The sequence below is a fragment of the Barbus barbus genome, assembly GCF_936440315.1.
Source record: "Barbus barbus genome assembly, chromosome: 14".
In the NCBI taxonomy this organism is placed as follows: Eukaryota; Metazoa; Chordata; class Actinopteri; order Cypriniformes; family Cyprinidae; genus Barbus; species Barbus barbus.
In genome coordinates, this window is record NC_136742.1 from 22380285 (window position 1) to 22399310 (window position 19026).

A 19026-nucleotide genomic window follows, 5' to 3' on the forward strand; every position below is an offset into this window, starting at 1 on the left:
CAAATTCACATATTACACAGAGGTATCTTATTTCAACGTTTTTATGATATGTTGCCAGTATAAAATATTTGAAAAATATAGGAGATCCTGCATTATTTTTTGCAAAGCAGCATTATGAGAATGAGCTTTATTGGCCAGGTATGTTTACACATACAATTTGTTGTAGTGACAGAAGCTCCACAGTGCACCAGAATGGCAGCAACAGGACAGGACACAGATAATAAAAGAATAATATACAAATAGGCAATGTACAAAATAGCAAAAACACAATATATAATATAGACAATTATGTATGTACAGGTCTGATATGTGCAAATTTGAAATGAAAATAATTATGTGTGATGAATAAATAATGTATAAAAGAGTTGTGTGTTCCACGTTTATTGTTGAGTGTTCATGAGATGGATTGCCTGAGGGAAGAAACTGTTCCTGTGTCTGGTCGTTCTGGTTCTCAGAGCTCTGTAACGTCGACCAGACGGTAACAGTTCAAAGAGGGAGTGGGCTGGATGTGAGGGGTCCAGAGTGATTTTACCAGCCCTTTTGCTCACTCTGGATAAGTACAGCTCTTGGAGAGTGGGGAGGGTTGTACCAATGATTCGCTCAGCAGTCCGGACTACTCTCCGTAGTCTTCAGAGGTCAGATTTGGTAGCTGAGCTGAACCAGACAGTTATTGAATTGCAGAGGACGGATTCAATGATTGCAGAGTAGAACTGTTTCAGCAAGTCCTGTGGCAGATTGAAGTTCCTCAGCTGGTGAAGGAAGTACAACCTCTGCTGGGCCTTTTTCACAATGGACTCAATGTGATTATTATTCTGGACACATGATCAGTCATGTTGCTTAGGAATGGGTTAACACTTTAAATAACCACAAATTACAATAATTACACCACATCAAAGAGAACAAGCCCAATCTCTGGTCCTCTGAAAGGGCCCCAACAGCTTTGCGTGTAAACAGGATCTCTAGTTTATTCCTGTCCTTTAGTTATGCCTACAACTTTTTTTAAAAACCTGATCTGTATGTTGACAATCGCTTGCCAGTTCAGTTGTTGGTGAGGATTTGCACACAAAGGCCAGGGTGTTTCTAGAGCCTCTGTTACTGGCATTGTGCGGTCAGTGCATTACACTGGCTGGCAGTTACAGAATGGGCAGCTTAGCATTGCCTTGGGCTCATGTGTCTATAGTCATGCCGCTGATCCATTAATCCAATTAAGATTTACAACGCTGGCTAAGGCAGAGAGTCTTACCTGTGCAGGAGAGAGAGGATAATGAAGAAAATTTGGCTCTAACGTCATGCACTCCTGCATCACAGAAAAAGCTAAGCTTCTTTGAACATGGGGAGGAGAAGGAGTGCAATATCTGATATGGTATTGGAGGTCTCGACATCTAAAAGCCATAACCAGGACACTCATCATTCACTCATTTGTGACCATATGCAAAAGCTTTTTGGCCAGTGACCACATGAAAAGATTATAACCCTACAATCACTGATGCCAGGTGTGTAAAGCCCAAGGCAAAACGAAAATGAGAGCGAGAATGCAGGTAATGTTTGTTTCAAAACCATGAAGTTCTAACCAGACCACTGGAACCAGTTGAGCCCTTACAATCTGACTTTGCTGCAGTTGGAATTGGACTGCTGGTTCGTTTGGTCAGAGGAGAACTGGCCCCCCGACTGAGCCTGGTTTCTCCCAAGGTTTTTTCTGCATTCTGTCGTCGATGGAGTTTTGGTTCCTTGCCGCTGTCGCCTCTGGCTTGCTTAGTTGGGGACACTTCATTTCCAGCGATATCGTCGACCTGATTGCAAAAACACTATTTAAACTGAACTGAGCTGGACGATGACATCACTGAATTCAATAATGAAATGCCTTTAACTGAAAATTGAGTGTTTAATCTTGTCATTTTACATTATTGACACACTATTTTCCTATTTTGATATTCTGCAGTTGCTTTAACAATTTGCATTGTTGAAAGCACTATATAAATAAAGGTGACTTGACCTTTTTGACCTAAGGTCCTCTAAGAAAATATTTTTGAATGCCTCGCCCTCAGAAATTAATAGTGTCAAAAGATTAAAATAATTATGATAAATTTCATAAGATAAGTTTCAAAAATGGAATGTATATCATTAAAAACTACAGGAGCACATTTCCGCTCATTAGAAGATGGTAATTGTGAATTTTAAGACATGAACCTGCAATTGCAGGGAAAAATATCAGAATTGCGAGATAAAAAGTCACAATTATCTTTTTTTATTTTTTATTCCATGGCAGAAAGACAGTGCAAACTGTAAACTCAGAATTCAGAGAGAAAAAAAGTCAGAATTGCTACAGAAATGTCAAAATGACCTTTTATATTATTATTATTTTCCCCCATTGTGGAAGCAGATTTCCATAAAAACAACTATGGTTGAAGGAATTAAAAAAAAAAGTTTGCATATTTTTACCTGAAAAAATAGAGAACTGTCCATTTACATTTTGTAAAACCACATCTTGATTTGAATGAAGTTTAACCACGTGAAGTTAAAATTATTTAAATTTAGGTTATGTTCAAAACAATTTAAGGCTGTGATGTTGGGACCACGCCCCTCTGTTGGAGAACCACTATTCAAGAATGACTGAGCATGAAATGCCTGAAGCAAATGAGATGCATGCAGTGGAGTAAAATGCAAGTTTCAAAATCTATGTATGGATCAACCCAGTCACAGACTAGTTTAACTAGCCGTTCTCCCCTGACTCCAGGGCCCGTCCTCACCTCACAGTCCGTCGGTACTTTTCCGCAGGCGGAGCTCTAGCTTTACGTCACGCGCGATTCAGCCCCGTGGCTTTTGTTAAGCGCGTGCTCCAGAGTCTCTGTCAAAGCTCGCTCACAGATCTAAGTCTCGAGACCCGGGTTGTGCGGACACAGAAAAGTGCCATATCTGTTGCTTTTGCAATCCACAACCAACAGCTCTGTATTGACCTTAAATATGTCTACTATCGTCTACCGTCAAACAGATCAGGTAAGAATCAAGCTTATCAGTATTGTGTGAAGCGTCACGCCGCCTGACCTCTTAGTATTTTTTGTGGGTACTACGTGCTTTTAGTTATTATTTTTTAAAGATTATTTGCTTGTACGTTGTATTACACGTACACTAGTATGTAACGTTACTCACGCGACTGCCGCTTGATAAACGCATGCGTTGCTCTCATCAGAAAAAGAATCAGCAAACCGTGATTTTGTAAATGTTTAAATTAGTTGGATTTTTTTTATTTGTGCATTTGTTTCACACATATGACAATAAGTCTCTAACGAAGCACTGATTATTAAATAATTGTTTTTTATTAGTAACGAATAATAAAAAAAAAAAATACAACATACAGTTACAGCAATTGTATAGTCACCATTTGGCATTTATAGTTTGTAAGGTCTGAAATATTGCACTTTCAGTATTCACTGGTCAGGCAGTTAATTTATCCCAGACTACAGTCATGTCGCTTTTATAATAAAATGGGCTTCGTACACTTTGAAATCTAGCTGCTTTTCCCTGTAAAATTTCATTGTGCTGTTGTCCGGATTAGTGTCTGCTTACAAGGCAAATATTTTTCCATTCTTAAAATCAAATAATTTTTAAAACAAGTGTATTTCACAATTAAATAGAACCGAAAAGGCATAAATGTGATAACAGATAAATGAAAACCAGGACAGGACAGTTGTCAAGGTTAAAAAAAGAGTGACTGTGGTTCACAGAAAGCAGTGCTCGTATATTTTGACGCAGAACGTAAATTTGACCTCAACGCTGATCTTTTGTGAGGAAGAAAAAATTACGACCAAGTTCTACTGACCTAGTTTTGGATTTTACCGTAGGCTTGGACGAGGGGCTCATACACGTTTTGGGCTCTGAATGATGCAAGCTTCATTGTGCTGGAAATGTGGAAACGAGGCGTGTTGATGGACACTTCTTGTAGCCAATCGTATCATGCGCGCTGGCCTATCAGGTTTCGTGAATTTAATGGGGCGTGACCCATAGAAATGTGCCCCTGCATGCTTGAACGTTTGCATCGATATTTGATTGAATGTACCATTATGGTCTCATATCTAGTAATTTAATAGTTTAAATTATTTAACATTTGGCATACAGTTTTAATAAGCAGCCGTTCTCAAAAATTATGGTTTTGTTGTTGCTTGTTTTCTCTCTACATATATTCTCTCTTCATCCCTAAAAATACCTGCAATCGTTTCCACAAGCTAACATTGTGCGCACACTCCCACAACTAATTTACTGTGGTTTTACACACAAAATCTCTAGTCATATTTCACAATCTCATTTGCAAGTCACAGGAAGCAGCCGTTTCACTTCTCGCAAATCCACATCTGCCTATGGATGACCTAATTGTCACCGCAGGGCTTCATTTGTAAGGGAAATGAATGCAGCAAATCCCATGCTCCTTAAACGAAGACCTTTGCTTGTGTATTTTGATACATAGATTCTTAAGAGTTCAGATGATTCAGATGCATATATATATATATATATATATATATGTGTATATATATATATGTGGTTAATGTGAATAACCTGGAGACATTTTCTGCGACAGCCACTGTGAATAAAATCTGTGTTTTGTCTCTTTCCCTTTCAAACATTCTTACCGTACATGGTGAAGGATTATTCAATTTTCTCATGCGTGAGCTCAGCCGGTGGCCCGGTTAGCTCAATGTTTAAATTGTTCTCCCATTAACCTTTTTCCATAAAGGTTAGCATTTCATTAGAGAGGGGCAGAGATTAAAAACCAAGAAGCCAAGATAAAAACGGCAGCTTTGTTGCCCTTTGCTCTCCGAATGTAATCTATTAATTCACAAAGCACAAAGCAGTTAAAAAAGCCTTGAACTGTAATTATTTTGATGGAGTAGTCATAATGTGTGTCCTTTCCATCTTTGTAATTAGGAGTTTAAATTACATAAGATCTTCTGCTGCCTGTGGGTTTATGGAAAGAGTAGCAGTGTGTTTTAGTTTGGGGCGAGAGAGAATAAATCACTGATTTTGCCAGGTGTTATGTAACCCCTGCAAATGCAGCTCAGATTTTAGTGCACATCTGAATATGATTTTATGATATAAATTTTCTGCATGCTTTTTCCACAGCCTCTCGTGATCTTGCACAACCATTTGACCATAATATTAGTTCTTTAGTTGCACATCCACTTCTCTTCCTGTACATTTTATGCAGATTCACTGTTGTGCAAGCCATTCATGAGCTTAAAGGAGCATTGGGGGATTTGTCAACTCCATAGAAGATGTATGTTATTATTCTATACATCCAAGGCCATTATTTGTAGGGCATTGCATTAACAATGCCAAGGTCTTGATTCCTGGTAAAATTTTGCATAGAAAAATCGGGCAAATATCTAAATGTTAGAAAGCCTGTGTGTTTCTGACGCTGACTAATGTAGTTCACCTTTTTCTCAGAGCTGGAGGAGATCCCAGAGAGAAAGCGTTACTTGCAAGAAAGGGGTCTTATGACGGAGACCAATATAATTGCAAATGTTGCTTGTTGTCATGGGGTAGACTAAGAGCAGTTTGAACTATACAAAATGCATGCAAGGAACTTATTGTCCTCTCTAGCCTCAATTTTATTTTTTTGTATGGCGTTAAGCGATGCATTAAGTTGTTGCTCAATCTGGGTTATCTGTTGAGTACTTCTGCAGAATCAATAGAATGAATGAATGAATGATGCATTTATATAGAACAACTGTTGCAGTGTGTTTCAGCCCATTCTCCTCTTTCTCTCCCGCCTCGCTGTCTGTCCCACGCTTACCGACTGAGCATGCTGTTTGCTGCATGCCAGAGGAGGCCGAAAAGATTATACGCACAAAACAGTCTTTCAAAGTGTTTTCTGCCACCACGCATTTCAGTATCTGCCCATCTTTTTGTCACCCTCGACTCGAATTGTGTGATGATGCTGTGGTTGCCGTTACACAATGGACAGATTCGTCAGTCTGTCTGAAGCTGCAAAGTCACCATTGGCTTTATCTGCTGTCTGACCCGTAAATGCCTCAGTTTAAAAAGTATCAGTCCCTGATTCCACTCCAAGTGGACCAACGGCTCTCAGATTAAGGTCACTAGTTTGAAACTGGACAGTTCAGACTTATCAATGAGTGGAAAGTTTCACGTTTTAAGAGTCAGTGACATGACGCTGTTTTTGTCCTAAAATATGTTTCAAGGTTATATAAAATATCAGATAAGGTGAACTTTTAATGACAAGACAAATTTGATTCAGGTTTTAAAATGAGGTGTCACTCCAAAAAAAATTATTTATGAAAGAATAATTTTTGAAAAAGAAAAAACTAACATGTATTGTGTTTTTTTGTAATTAAATTTAAACATTTCTTGAAAATGTTTTGTTTTTGTTTTTACTTTTAATTAATAAATTTAAGACTTTTTTTAAGCAGGAAAGAGTTTTGTTGAAACCGGAAGTGCATTAGCGAGATCGCACATAAAAAGCATAATTCAGTGCTTCCGTGGTGTTTTTTTTTTTTTTTTTTTTTTTTTTTATTACTCATCCTAGTGCTTGAAAGTGTTTCTCCAATACCGCTTATCTTCAAGAGAAAGCATCCCTATGATGAGGTAAATTAAGGCTTAGCGTTTTCCGATTGCTGTTTTCAATAATCAACCCCTGAGGAGAATAGAGCAAGAGAGGATGAGCAGATTATCCAAAGGCCTCCACTGCCTGCTTGGAGCATTTGTGTCGACTGAGGCTGAAATGGATAAAAGGACGTGAGTGGAAAAATACTAGCAGGTTTTCATGTAAAACATGAGGATTCCACACACTGGAGCTCATTTGTTTTTTGCTTCTGCATTTTTCCATCCCCACACAGCTGTAGCCACATCACTGTGGGAATGTGATAAATCCATCAAAATTCCTGACTAAGTACTTTTTTTTTTTTTTTTTTTTTTGGTTGTGTCTTCTTCTGGGGAAGAAGATGCGGAGAATCTGTGCGGGTGTTGTACAAATGGTCTGACCAAGAGAAGGGTTAACGGAGGGTTGGAAAAGCATGCCCTGAGATTTAGGCAGCTTCCTGAATTAAGTCTGTATGAGACCGATTCTATCCGGATTAATTTGAACTGTCTGTGCAGCAGGAGTGATGGCTGATCCCGAATAAGGCACGTGTTTAACTCCACGAACCCGATCAGTGGCATAAAGCTGGGTCAGTCTTTGATCGGCAGTGCTTCTGCCCTTGGGCAACATGTGAACCTTTCATTTCTGTTAGTTCATTCCAAATCAGTATTAGATGTTGTGGCTATTGTCGTGCTAGTAATTGCCATTGATGTGGTCAGTGTTCCTGACATCAGTCATCACAACCCCTTATTTGTTTTTTATTTGTTTTGCAGGTTATAATGCATGATCAACACAGAAAAGGTTTGAGTCTATAGCCAACGGGACACGCGAGGACTTGATTGCAGTCACTCTAAGCCTGAGAGTTTGAGTCACCTCTGACCCCCTGCCGTGCCCACTGGTTGCCTGGCATTGCCTTTTCCATCCACTTCGTAGTGAAGAAAGACCTAGGCACTCCCATTCCTGGTTCTACTTCACTCGTGCCTTTTTACGGCTTTCCCAAGTAAATTATCTCTCCCAGACGCACGTCATTCAGTATTAGGTAAGCACATGACTAATACATGAGGCTGACTTATGTATGCACAATAGGACATATTTAAAGTGATTATAGACTCTGACAGCCTTTTAGCCAGCAGCTAAAATGAGTGATACATTGTATTTCATGTGTAGATGTGTGCGTGGGGGATGTGTTTATGTAAGATACACAGTGTGGGATAGATATTTTGAGGTAAAGTCCTAAAACTGACTTAAGCATGTTATTGTTTCACTTTTGCAAAGGCTTAATTTCCAAAATGATTCCCAACGGGTATTTGATTTTTGAGGACGAAAGTTTCCTGGATTCCACCGTGGCCAAGATGAACGCCCTTAGAAAGAACGGCCAGTTCTGTGATGTGAGACTACAGGTAACACACCATTTTTTAACCTTATTATTCTCTGTGTCATTATGAGACGGCTGAAACATGACTCAGGGAAGAGTGTGTTTCATTATAAGTGGGTCCTGGATCTTTGAATGGCCTTTAGCCGTGTGACATTCATTAACAGACAAAGTCAAACCCTCTGTGTTCAGAATATTTCAAAGACTGAATGGGAGGTTTAACATTATCTGACGAGATTTCATAGTTAATTTTCAAGATTATTTTCTTTTGATTAAAAAAAATACTTTGGCATTTAAATGACCATGCACCATGTAAAATCCAGATTAATTGTAGGCAATTTATACCTATTAGTAAATGAAAACGAAATGGTGCCTATTTCTTTGTTACAATTTGTCATAATAGGCTTAACCTTTGTCCTTTTACCTCTGCAGGTGTGTGGCCATGAATTGATGGCTCATCGGGCAGTACTGGCTTGTTGCAGTCCATATCTGTTTGAAATCTTTAACAGCGACCTGGAATCTCGTGGTGTCTCTCATGTGAAATTTGAGGATCTGGACCCTGAGGCTGTGGAGATCCTTCTCAACTATGCTTACACTGCCCAGTAAGAGAGACACAACGTGCAATCAACCAGTTAGAGCCATCATAAGGCACTTGTTCTACATATTAATGGCTTTCCAATGATTTCTGATATTTATTGTTACTCTCTGCAGGTTAAAGGCAGATAAAGAGCTGGTTAAGGAGGTTTACTCTGCAGCCAAACGGCTCAAAATGGACAAAGTGAAGCAGGTAGGTTAATCAAGCATGTGTTTTTGTGACCAGTTTACTTGAGATGAAGCTCTAACCAACTCTTTTGTACTTGCTCCCAGATCTGTGGCGACTATCTTCTCTCTAAGATGGATTCCCAGAGCGCCATCTCCTATCGCAATTTTGCCAGCTGCATGGGAGACGGGCGTCTGCTGGGCAAGATCGACAGCTATATCCAGGAGCATCTTCTGGACGTGTCTGAGCAAGAGGATTTCCTCAAGCTGCCACGCCTTAAGGTGAGCTGACCTTTACCCTTTCAGGTCATGTACTACTCTTTATTGCGCTCTTGTGCTACATATACGTTCTTTTTTGGTCTGGTTTATAGTTGGAGGTGATGCTGGAGGATAACTTGACCTTGCCTAGTAATGGCAAGCTGTACTCCAAGGTGATTGGCTGGGTGCAACGCAGCCTGTGGGAAAATGGTGAACCCCTGGAGCGACTGATGGAGGAGGTGAGCACTGCGCTCCACTGTGAGCTCCTCTCTTCCTTCTTCCCCCTCGTAATTCATCCCATTCACTGATTTAACAGGTCACACCAGCCATCTTAATGGTAGAGGTTGGTTGTGTTTGTTCTCTCTGCCTTCCATATATATATTTTTTTGTTTCCTCTCCCCCTTCACACTCAAATCACCCCAGGCCTTAAAGAATATACATTTAGGTACAGAACGGGGTTGTTACACCCTCCGCAAAGGCGAATGGGTAGTCCAGGTGAGCCAAACTAAAAGCCTCCTGAATGCTCAGTGCTGTGCAGTAACTGCAGCTACTCTGTCTGCTCGCAGAGAGTGACATGACATGTTGCCGTCCCAATGACTTCTCTTTCTTCTCTAAGCAGGTGTGTGAGTGTTTGAGTGAGTGTGCTTGCTCTGGGAACCAGCACTAACAGTTCTTCCTCCCCACTGATTTATCTCTCCTTAGGTTTATTAGAGCAAACATCAGCAGGATTCTCACAAGACTGAAGAAGCCAAGACTGGGGCCCTCCAGGGTAATGAGTCAGTGAATGAAAGAAAATAACAAAAGAACAAGAGGGAGCTGTGGCGAAACGAGCGCTAGGCTCCTGCCTCCTAAACAAATGCACTCACCAACAGTACACAGTTCATTTAAAATGACACTTCAGATGTCTGAGTACCACCACGTTGAATACACCAAAGCATTCACATATTAAGTCCATTTACTGTAACTCAAATATGCATGCGAAGTAAATCAAAGCATGTCACACAGTTGTTCATGCACACACTTATAGTACAAAATATTCAAATGATTGGCACACAAATATGGATGCTTTATGACACTAAGGCATTTAACATTACATACACCGTATACACCTGAATACAGATTAAGTATGAATGAAAGAAAATGAACGGAGCCATCGACTTCATAAAAAGCTTAATGATGGCACCTACAGTAAGTTTCATCCTAAATAAAGGAAGTGGGAACCCAGTGCAGCTTAGAGGGATGTTCTGAAGTTGCTCTCAGTTCCTAGTTCCTTTTTAATCTGCTTTTGGACACATTCCCAGCAATGATGGGCAGCAGCAATCAGTCATGGAAACATGACTTTTTTCTAAATTAAAAACAATCAAATATCAGTAATCTATAAAACCGTACTATAGCTATAGACAAATGTCCTCTTTTTATTTCAGCAGTACCTACTGGTCCTGTTCACTTGGCATCAACACTGTACACAGTTGGTCAAGGGCAGCTTACAATTTTTTTACTTCAGATATTTTCTCATTGTGCAAGACACTTAAAACATTGATGCAACTATGCTTATTACCATTTTATGTCCTTAAAGGGTTACTCCACCCCAAAACGAAAATTTTGTCATTAATCACTTACCCCCATGTCGTTACAAACCCGTAAAAGCTTCGTTCGTCTTCAGAACACACATTAAGATATTTTAGATGAAAACCGGGAGGCTTTGTGACTGTCCCATTGACTGCCAAGTAATTAACACTCTCAAGGCACAGAAAAGTATGAAAAGCATCGTCAGGATAGTCCATCTGCCATCAGTAGTTCAATCTGAATTATATGATGCGATGAGAATACTTTTTGTAAGCAAAGAAAATAAAAATAAAAATTGTTCATCTAAAATATCTTAATTTGTGTTCCGAAGATGAAAAAAGCTTTTATGGGTTTGGAACGACATGGGGGTAAGTGATTAATGACAATTTTCATTTTGGGGTGGAGTAACCCTAAATCTGCAAGTGCCCAAATACACAGAAATGCTACAAACACTGATGCACTTTTTTTCTTTTTTTTTTAGTTTTTGTTCTATTTTGTCAACTTTTTAGTGGAATTGTTTTCAGTCATTTGAACTGAATTTTTGTATTATATTTGGTTTTGAGAAAACCTTTAAGCTTGAAGACAATCCAAGATAATTTTTTTTCTAAATGAAGCACTCATTTTTGAGCTGTATAAGTTGAAAACCGCTAACCAATGTTGTACTGGAGTTTGTGTGATGACGTCTGACTTGACTAACCCCCTCAGCTGAGAGGATGGATGACAGCCGAACATGCACTGATGAAGCTTGTTTGTCTATTTCCTTCTGCAAACTTGTTGACAAATGAAGGTTCCCAAGATGCTTTGTGGCAAAACAGTATTGTGATCCACATTCTGCTGTTTTCAGTGCAGTGAAAAGTCCAGAAGATCTTTGGAAATGCTCCTGAATCCACAACAACACTGTGTTCTTATTCTTTAAGAAGCTTTTTTACCAGCATCTTGCAGCGAACGAGCGCTATGGCCCTTCCCTTCTTAACTTTCCTTCTTCCCTTGACCCATGTATTCGGGTGCTCTGTTGTCATGGAGACAGCCACATAGGTTCTGTTGTTGCTGTGTGTTTTGCAGGTGCAAACGCTGTACTATTCGGCCGATCACAAGCTGCTCGATGGGAGCCTGCTTGACGGGCAGGCTGAGGTGTTCGGCACTGAGGATGACCACATCCAATTTGTGCAGGTACACAACCAGCGCCGAGCTCTTCTCAGGCTGGACCGCAGCAGGCCTGTAGCGATCGCAAGATCTAATGCTAGCAGAGCAGCTGCTTTGTTGTGCTGGGCTGTTGAATCTGAGCGTTTTGAGCTAGAGCGATCACGATGTGTGCGTGATGAGTGTGTGGATTGGGTTTTAGTGCTGCTTATAGTGTGGCTTTACTTTGGGATTAGATTAAAGTAGATATAAGGTTAAAAGAATAGTCTCAAGGTTCAGTACAAGCTCATTCAAAAGCATCCGTGTTGTGCTGTGGTTTATCACAAAAATTCATTTCCATATGTCCCTCCTTTAAAAAAAATCTTGATTACAGTAAGGCACTTACAATAGATGTAATTAATATGACATTTGTAAATGTTAAAATACTCACTGTTCCAATAGTATAGCCACAAAATGTAAACAATATGCATGTTAACTTGATTTTAGTGAGAAAAAACTGCTTGCTAGTCTTTTCTGTGTAATTTTATATTCTATGACACATTGCTATGACAACATAATGGCTAAAATGACTGTAAAATATATATAAGCCACTTTAAAGCTCATATAATACACACTCTTTAAAAGAAGAATTAATGTGATACTTGTACGAAGTTACAAGTACTCCATATATCCTTTAAAAATTGGCCCATTAATTTCCATTGTAAGTACCTTATTAAAACCTGATGCTGATGCTTTTTAAAGGGATCATGAACTGAGAAGCCAAAATTTCCTTAATATTTTGACATACAAGAGGTCATTGTACTCTAAAAACATCCTATAAGTTTCAGAACTCAAAATGTTCCCGTTAGTATAAAAACAGCTTATATTATACTTCAGTCTGCTAAAACGACAGTCTGTTACGTAATAGTGCAGCTAAACACTGCCTCCACATAAGATCAATACCTGCTTCTACATTGCTGGCTGTTTAGCCCCGCCCACTGATTTACACATGTGGTGTAAATAAATAGAGGCAAATGCAGGGGCCTGTACCATGATGGTGGCTGAACAAACTCAGGGTTACAGGATTAGTTTTGAGTTGACAAAACCAAACCAGTCCAATTCGGCTTTGTTGGTACCATGAAGCTGATCATTAACTTTCTCTGTTATCTCAGGCTTGATCCAGAGTTAATGGAGCGTGTGCAGATGAATGTGTGACGTCAGTAATGAACAGCCAATCACATGCCTTGAAACTGTGATTCACTTCTCGTGAGAGAGTCAGTGCGATTCACTACCAAAAAGTAAAAGATTGAACAATAAAGAATTTAAACACATTTACACAGCAAGATGAAACGATCTATCCTTGAAAGAGGAAAACGTAAAGAAAACATCTTGCCATATAAGTGCAAGTAAAAGTTGTAAAGTTAGTTTTTAGAGTTGATAATATAGGTATAAAACACTTACAAATCTAAGCTCATATGTAGTCATGTTTACAGCTATTGATTCTAAAACTGATTTATATTGCATATTATCTATGTTTACATTAATTTAAAATAAAAGCTTAATTACTATTAAACTAAGATGCCTTGTGTAATGGATTAAGGATATAATAATTATATAAATAATCATCTCTAAAAATCAGATGATATTATGTTTAAAAATGTTTTACTGTGTAGCGTCCTTTAATTTGAAGTAAGAGAAACTGGAGGAGTGGCTTTATTGCATCAGAGATGTGTCACTTTGCTTGAAGCTGATTGGTCCGATTTCGGTTTGAGATCTCTAAACCCGAACATAACCTGCCCCGGAGCAGGTTAGCTGTGGATCGTAAGTTACTATGGCAATGAACGCCGCTAAAAGCCAAGCCACTTTCATGGTACGTAAAACCCAAAGTTGGTGCAAACTAAACCGAATCTTACCTGGCTAGCCAGCTAAACCGGCTTCATGGTACAGGCCCCTGGTCTACGCAGAAACCAAACAATAAAGATCGCTCTGAAAAACAGTCTTTGCATTGCCTTCCTTCTGATCCCAACGTTGGGAAAGAGTGGATGAACTTTATTTTTAATGACATTCCAGACCGTGTCCGTAAGAACTTGGTCCTTTGTTCACTTCGTTTTACTGTGGTTTCGTTTACAAACAAGGAACAATTCGACGCTGGATTTTCAGAAAGATTGAAACCAAAAGACCATGCTATGCCAGCTATATTGATAATGAATCTAATGTAACTGTTTTTAGTACGTGATCACTATTGCTTTGTCTGTTATTACAGATCGTTTGATATGTACGGAGACCTAAATCACAGTAGTGTCCATCTATGAAGGATGTAGGCTGTCAAACACACAACCGTTAGCCAATAATACCAGTGGGCATTTACTTCATCCACCATGCCTATCTAAAGAGAGCGTTCTGATGAGGGGGGGTTAAAAGCAGGACAGAAAATAGCCTGTTACTTCTAATTTATGTTTTCTGATGTAAACATTTTGATAACATTATAAGAGGACATCAGAGAACTGTACAAAATAATAAAAAAGGCAGTTCATGACCCTTTTAAAAGAAAATGAAGCATGAGTCAAAATTATTTTTGTGGTATTCATCATTATGCCACAATTGCTGTCGATTGAGCTTAACTTGCATTGAACCCAGAATATTTCTTTAACCTGATGCAGGCAAGCATCTGGTAAGTTGAGTCAGGCTTACACCTAGACGGGGTCTGGGACTGTGTGAGGTTGTGTATATGTGGACCATGGGCTCGGAGTCTGTAGCTGCGCTGTGCCTTTACAGAAGAAGCCCCCACGTGAGAATGTACACCGACAGCTGAGTACCAGCTCCTCTGACAGCCTCTCCCCTGGATCCGCCAAACATTCCTGCAAGCAAGAGTGGAAATACATTGCTTCCGAGAAGACCACCAGTACGTGTGCACCTTTGATGTCTTTAGATTAAGACATATCTCCAGTTCCTAAAAGTCACAACCTTCCTCTTTCTCTCCCCACAGACAATACGTATCTGTGTCTGGCTGTGTTGAACGGCATGCTGTGCGTGATCTTTCTGCATGGGCGCAGCAGTCCCCAGGCCTCGCCCTCGGCCACACCTTGTCTGACCAGGAGCCTGAGTTTCGAGGGCCAGCCACTGGAAGAGGAACCCGACAAGCTTCTGGCACCCATGCATTATGCTCGCTCCGGCCTGGGCATTGCAGCTCTGAATGGCCGACTTATCGCCGCAGGTTAGAGGTCATCACAAAGTCCAAAGAAACTTGTGAAAAGCTTTCTTACTTTCATTGAGCAACTCTGTCTGATCCATTATTCAGGTGGCTACAATCGGGAGGAGTGCTTGAGGACTGTGGAATTTTATGACATTAAGACAGACAGCTGGAGTTTCATTGCTCCAATGAGGACTCCACGTGCTCGATTTCAGATGGCTGTGCTCATGGTGTGTACATTGTCAAATGGGTATTTAAAAAGTACAGCCTTCAAAAGCACGGTAAAGAAACTGTTGTTTTTATCCAAATAGGGTCAGCTTTATGTGATGGGTGGGTCCAATGGCCATTCAGATGAACTCAGTTGTGGGGAGACGTACAACCCTAGTGCTGACGAGTGGACTCAAGTGCCAGAGCTCAGGACCAATCGTTGCAATGCAGGTAAAAACTTTACTACTTGGTTATTGGCCATAACATGTATAAATAAATATCAGTTTCAGTCTGAATTTGTGCATTTCCTTCAGATAAATTTTGAATTTGTCCATCTAACAGAGAATATATTAGCTTCAGATTTATCACTGCTTGTTTGACTTCCCTCAGGTGTCTGCTCTCTGAACAACAAGTTGTACGTTGTTGGGGGATCAGATCCTTGCGGACAGAAAGGTCTGAAGAACTGTGACGTTTTTGACCCCGTGAGTAAGGCCTGGACCAGCTGTGCCCCTTTAAATATCAGTAAGTTATGTTGACGTGAAAAATATTCCTAAAATTGCTTCCACAGAGGTTAAAAGATCACCGCTTAAGCGTACAGCGGGGATTACATTGATAAAAAGCCAGATGAATCTGCAGATACTGTTCTCAATGTTATTTGTGTGCATCTACAGGGAGGCATCAGGCCGCCGTGTGTGAGTTGGATGGCTTCATGTATGTGATCGGAGGAGCAGAGTCTTGGAACTGTCTGAACAGTGTGGAACGCTACAATCCAGAAAACAATACTTGGACCCTTGTTGCCCCAATGAATATAGCTCGCAGAGGAGCTGGAGTGGCCGTCTATGAAGGTAAGCAAAGGACAAACGCTGGGATATGAACATACAGTTTGTAGAAGGAGGTAATCAATGTGCGTCTCTCTCAGGTAAACTGTTCGTGGTGGGTGGCTTTGATGGCTCTCATGCCCTGCGTTGCGTTGAAATGTACGACCCTGCCCGCAACGAATGGAGGATGCTGGGGAGCATGAACTCGCCACGCAGCAATGCTGGTGCGGCCGTGCTCCGTGACATCATCTATGCTGTTGGTGGCTTTGATGGAAACGACTTCCTCAACTCTGTTGAGGCCTACAACCCTAAAACAGACGAGTGGAGCCCCTGTACAGATGCCTTCACCAATTCCTAAAAGCCAGGGGTCAGGGAACCATTGGGGGTGGGGTGGGGGGTTATCTCACTCAAACTAACAGGCTTAGTGACGTAATCGTGCTTTGTGATGTCCTGTATGTATGCGGGAGGGTGGGTTTTTGAGCCATGAGGTAAGGCGGGGCAGGTGGTCTTCTTTACAGGAGTCAGCCATAACGAGGCTGACTTTTTTTTTTTTTTTTTTTACAGTGCTTGGGTGGAGGTGGGTGGGGGGTGGTCTGTTTGGGGTTGCCGAAAGCAACATTAAGCCTTTGCATATTGCATACTTTATTTTTGTTGTTGTATATAATGTTGTTTCTTTTTTTCCATTTTATGAAGAATGCCAACATTTATTGCACACTGAGTGTATCTTTTTGAGTAGTTTTCAAATTCTCCTTTCTTTTTCAGCAAATTGAAGACAGGATTGATTGGTTGAACCCATTAAGGAAGTGATTCAGGTTGAATGTTTGCTTTATAGGTTTTTATTTGTTATCTCACTTCATTTAAAGCTCCATGCTTATACAAAGCCTTATTTTACAAAACATACAAAAAGGAAAGTCATGTGTTCGAATCATTAGCCATGACGTAGGACTACTGTACCAATCTTTAAAGATGGCCTTTTTTATATTTTTGATACACTGCTAAGTAACCAATAGATAGATGGATGAGCTAGTTGATGCACAACACCCATGAGGATATAAACTTTAATCAGTGCCAGTTTAGTAACCCTCATATGTGTATAATCGACCACTCTTCAGTGATACTGTTCATTAGATCTTTTGTTAAAATTTATTTGGTTTGACTTTTTCAAGCAAGTGAGGTGATGCTCATTTCCTTCTCAATACAAACATTTTTAATATTTCCTGTGTTTAGCGTTTGGAAAGAAACAAAAATATTTTTGGCTATATGGTTTTGTTTTTCTCAAACTTGATCGGGGGAGAAAATCCTGTAACACATTTGTTATGAACTGATATTTCCTTACTAATAAACCATTTCAACCTGTAAAAGTAATTGCTTTTTGTGTCTCTAGAAATGATTGTGTATTGTTTTGCACATTTTATCTCTAGATTTGAATTCTGGTGTGATTCTATTAAATGTCATATTATTCTGGTGGATATATAACACCACTTGATCAGTGAGTTTAGGATCAGATAAAAATAAATGAATTGTGAATTAACATTTCTTTCATTCTGTGCCATTAGCCATGATGTTGGATTACTGTATTTTATGGTCCACACTCAGGATAGTTAATTATCAGTCCATTTATTAAGCAGGTTGATTCTTGGATTCTTATCCAACAATCCCTAATCCTCAATCCATTCACAAAAACTAACCTGGCTTAATCCAAGACAAATCGGGATCGTCGTGCTGGCGGGAAGTAGGTCAAAAGCCACACAAGCACAGGGTCTTCAGGAGGGATTATAGGTCTTTTCTGGCACTGAATACCCATTGGACTTAGGCCATGGTCATGAAGTTGTTGCAATGACCTTCTGGTAATTACCTGTCATTTCTGCGGAGATAAAGAGGATTGATAAAGATGGGGAACTGTTAAATACATAACAAAACTACACGCTACATGTGAGTTTTTGAATTCCACTGAGCTGCTTATCCATTGCGGTTTTCTTTTTTTTATGTAAACATGCAATAGACCAGGGGCCTGTACCATGAAGCCGGATTAGGTGGCTAGCCAGCTATGTTTCATCTTAGTTTCCGCCAACCCTGGGTTTTAGGTACTATGAAAGTAGCTCGGCTTTAATCGGTGTTCGTCGCCATGGTATCTTACGCTGCACGGGCACGGCTAACCTGCTCCGGGGCAGGTTATGTTCTGGTTTAGAGATCTCAATCTGAAATTTCACCAATCAGCTTCAAGCAAAGTGACACATCTCTGACGCAATAAAGCCACTCCTCCAGTTTCTCTTACTCCAAATTAAAGGACGCTACATAAAACATTTTTAAAGATAAAATCATGTGATTTTTAGACATGCTTATTTTTTATTATTTATATAATTAGTATACCCTTAATCCATTACACAAGACAGCTTAATTTAATAGTAATTATTAAGCTTTTATTTTAAATTAATATAAACATAGATAATATGCAATATAAATACGTTTTAGAATCAATAGCTGTAAACATCACTACATATGAGTTTCAATTTTTAAGTGTTGTTATATCTATAAATATTATAAACTTTACAAATTTTACTTGCACTTATATGGTAAGATAAGTTTTCCTCTTTAATGGATCGATTGTTTCATTTTGCTGTGTAAATGTGTTTAAATTCTTCATATTGTTCAATCTTTTAATCTTTGGTATTGAATTCGCACTGACTCTCTCACGAGAAGTGAATCCCAGTTTCAAGGCATGTGATTGGCTGCTCATTACTGATGTCACACTTTCATGTGCACGAGCTCCATTAACTCAGGATCAAGCCTGAGTTGACAGAGAAAGTTGATGATCAGCTTCATGGTACCAACAAAGCCGGATTGAACTGGTTTGGTTTTGTCAACTCAAAACTAATCCTGTAACCCTGAGTTTGTTTAGCCACCATCATGGTACAGGCCCCAGGCATCCTCAAATCTGGCCCACTCCTGCAGAGTTTAGCTCAAACCCTAATCAAACACACCTGAGCATGCTAATAAGAGTCTTCCAAGATCATAAGAAAATCACAGGTAGGCGAGTTTGATCAGGGTTGGAGCTAAACTCTGCAGCAGATTCGCCCTCCAGGGAACGATTTGAGGAACCCTACTGACCGTTGCCCTCTGACATTTGCAGCTTCTCTCGCGCATGACGCGT

At 39.8% G+C, this 19026-nt stretch overlaps 1 protein-coding gene across 1 annotated transcript; it reads left to right on the top strand.

The window, feature by feature from the left end:
* Positions 1–2815: 2815 nt before the first annotated feature.
* LOC306879791 (influenza virus NS1A-binding protein homolog A-like) lies at positions 2816–17232 on the top strand. Its single transcript, XM_079432980.1, has 15 exons — positions 2816–2994; positions 7360–7625; positions 7862–7986; positions 8391–8560; positions 8670–8745; positions 8826–8999; positions 9089–9214; positions 11604–11711; positions 14436–14562; positions 14647–14874; positions 14959–15080; positions 15162–15288; positions 15448–15579; positions 15729–15902; positions 15977–17232. Exons 3-15 carry the CDS (start codon positions 7876–7878, stop codon positions 16231–16233), a joined length of 1932 nt encoding a protein of 643 aa, XP_079289106.1. The 5' UTR covers positions 2816–2994; positions 7360–7625; positions 7862–7875; the 3' UTR covers positions 16234–17232.
* Positions 17233–19026: the final 1794 nt, after the last annotated feature.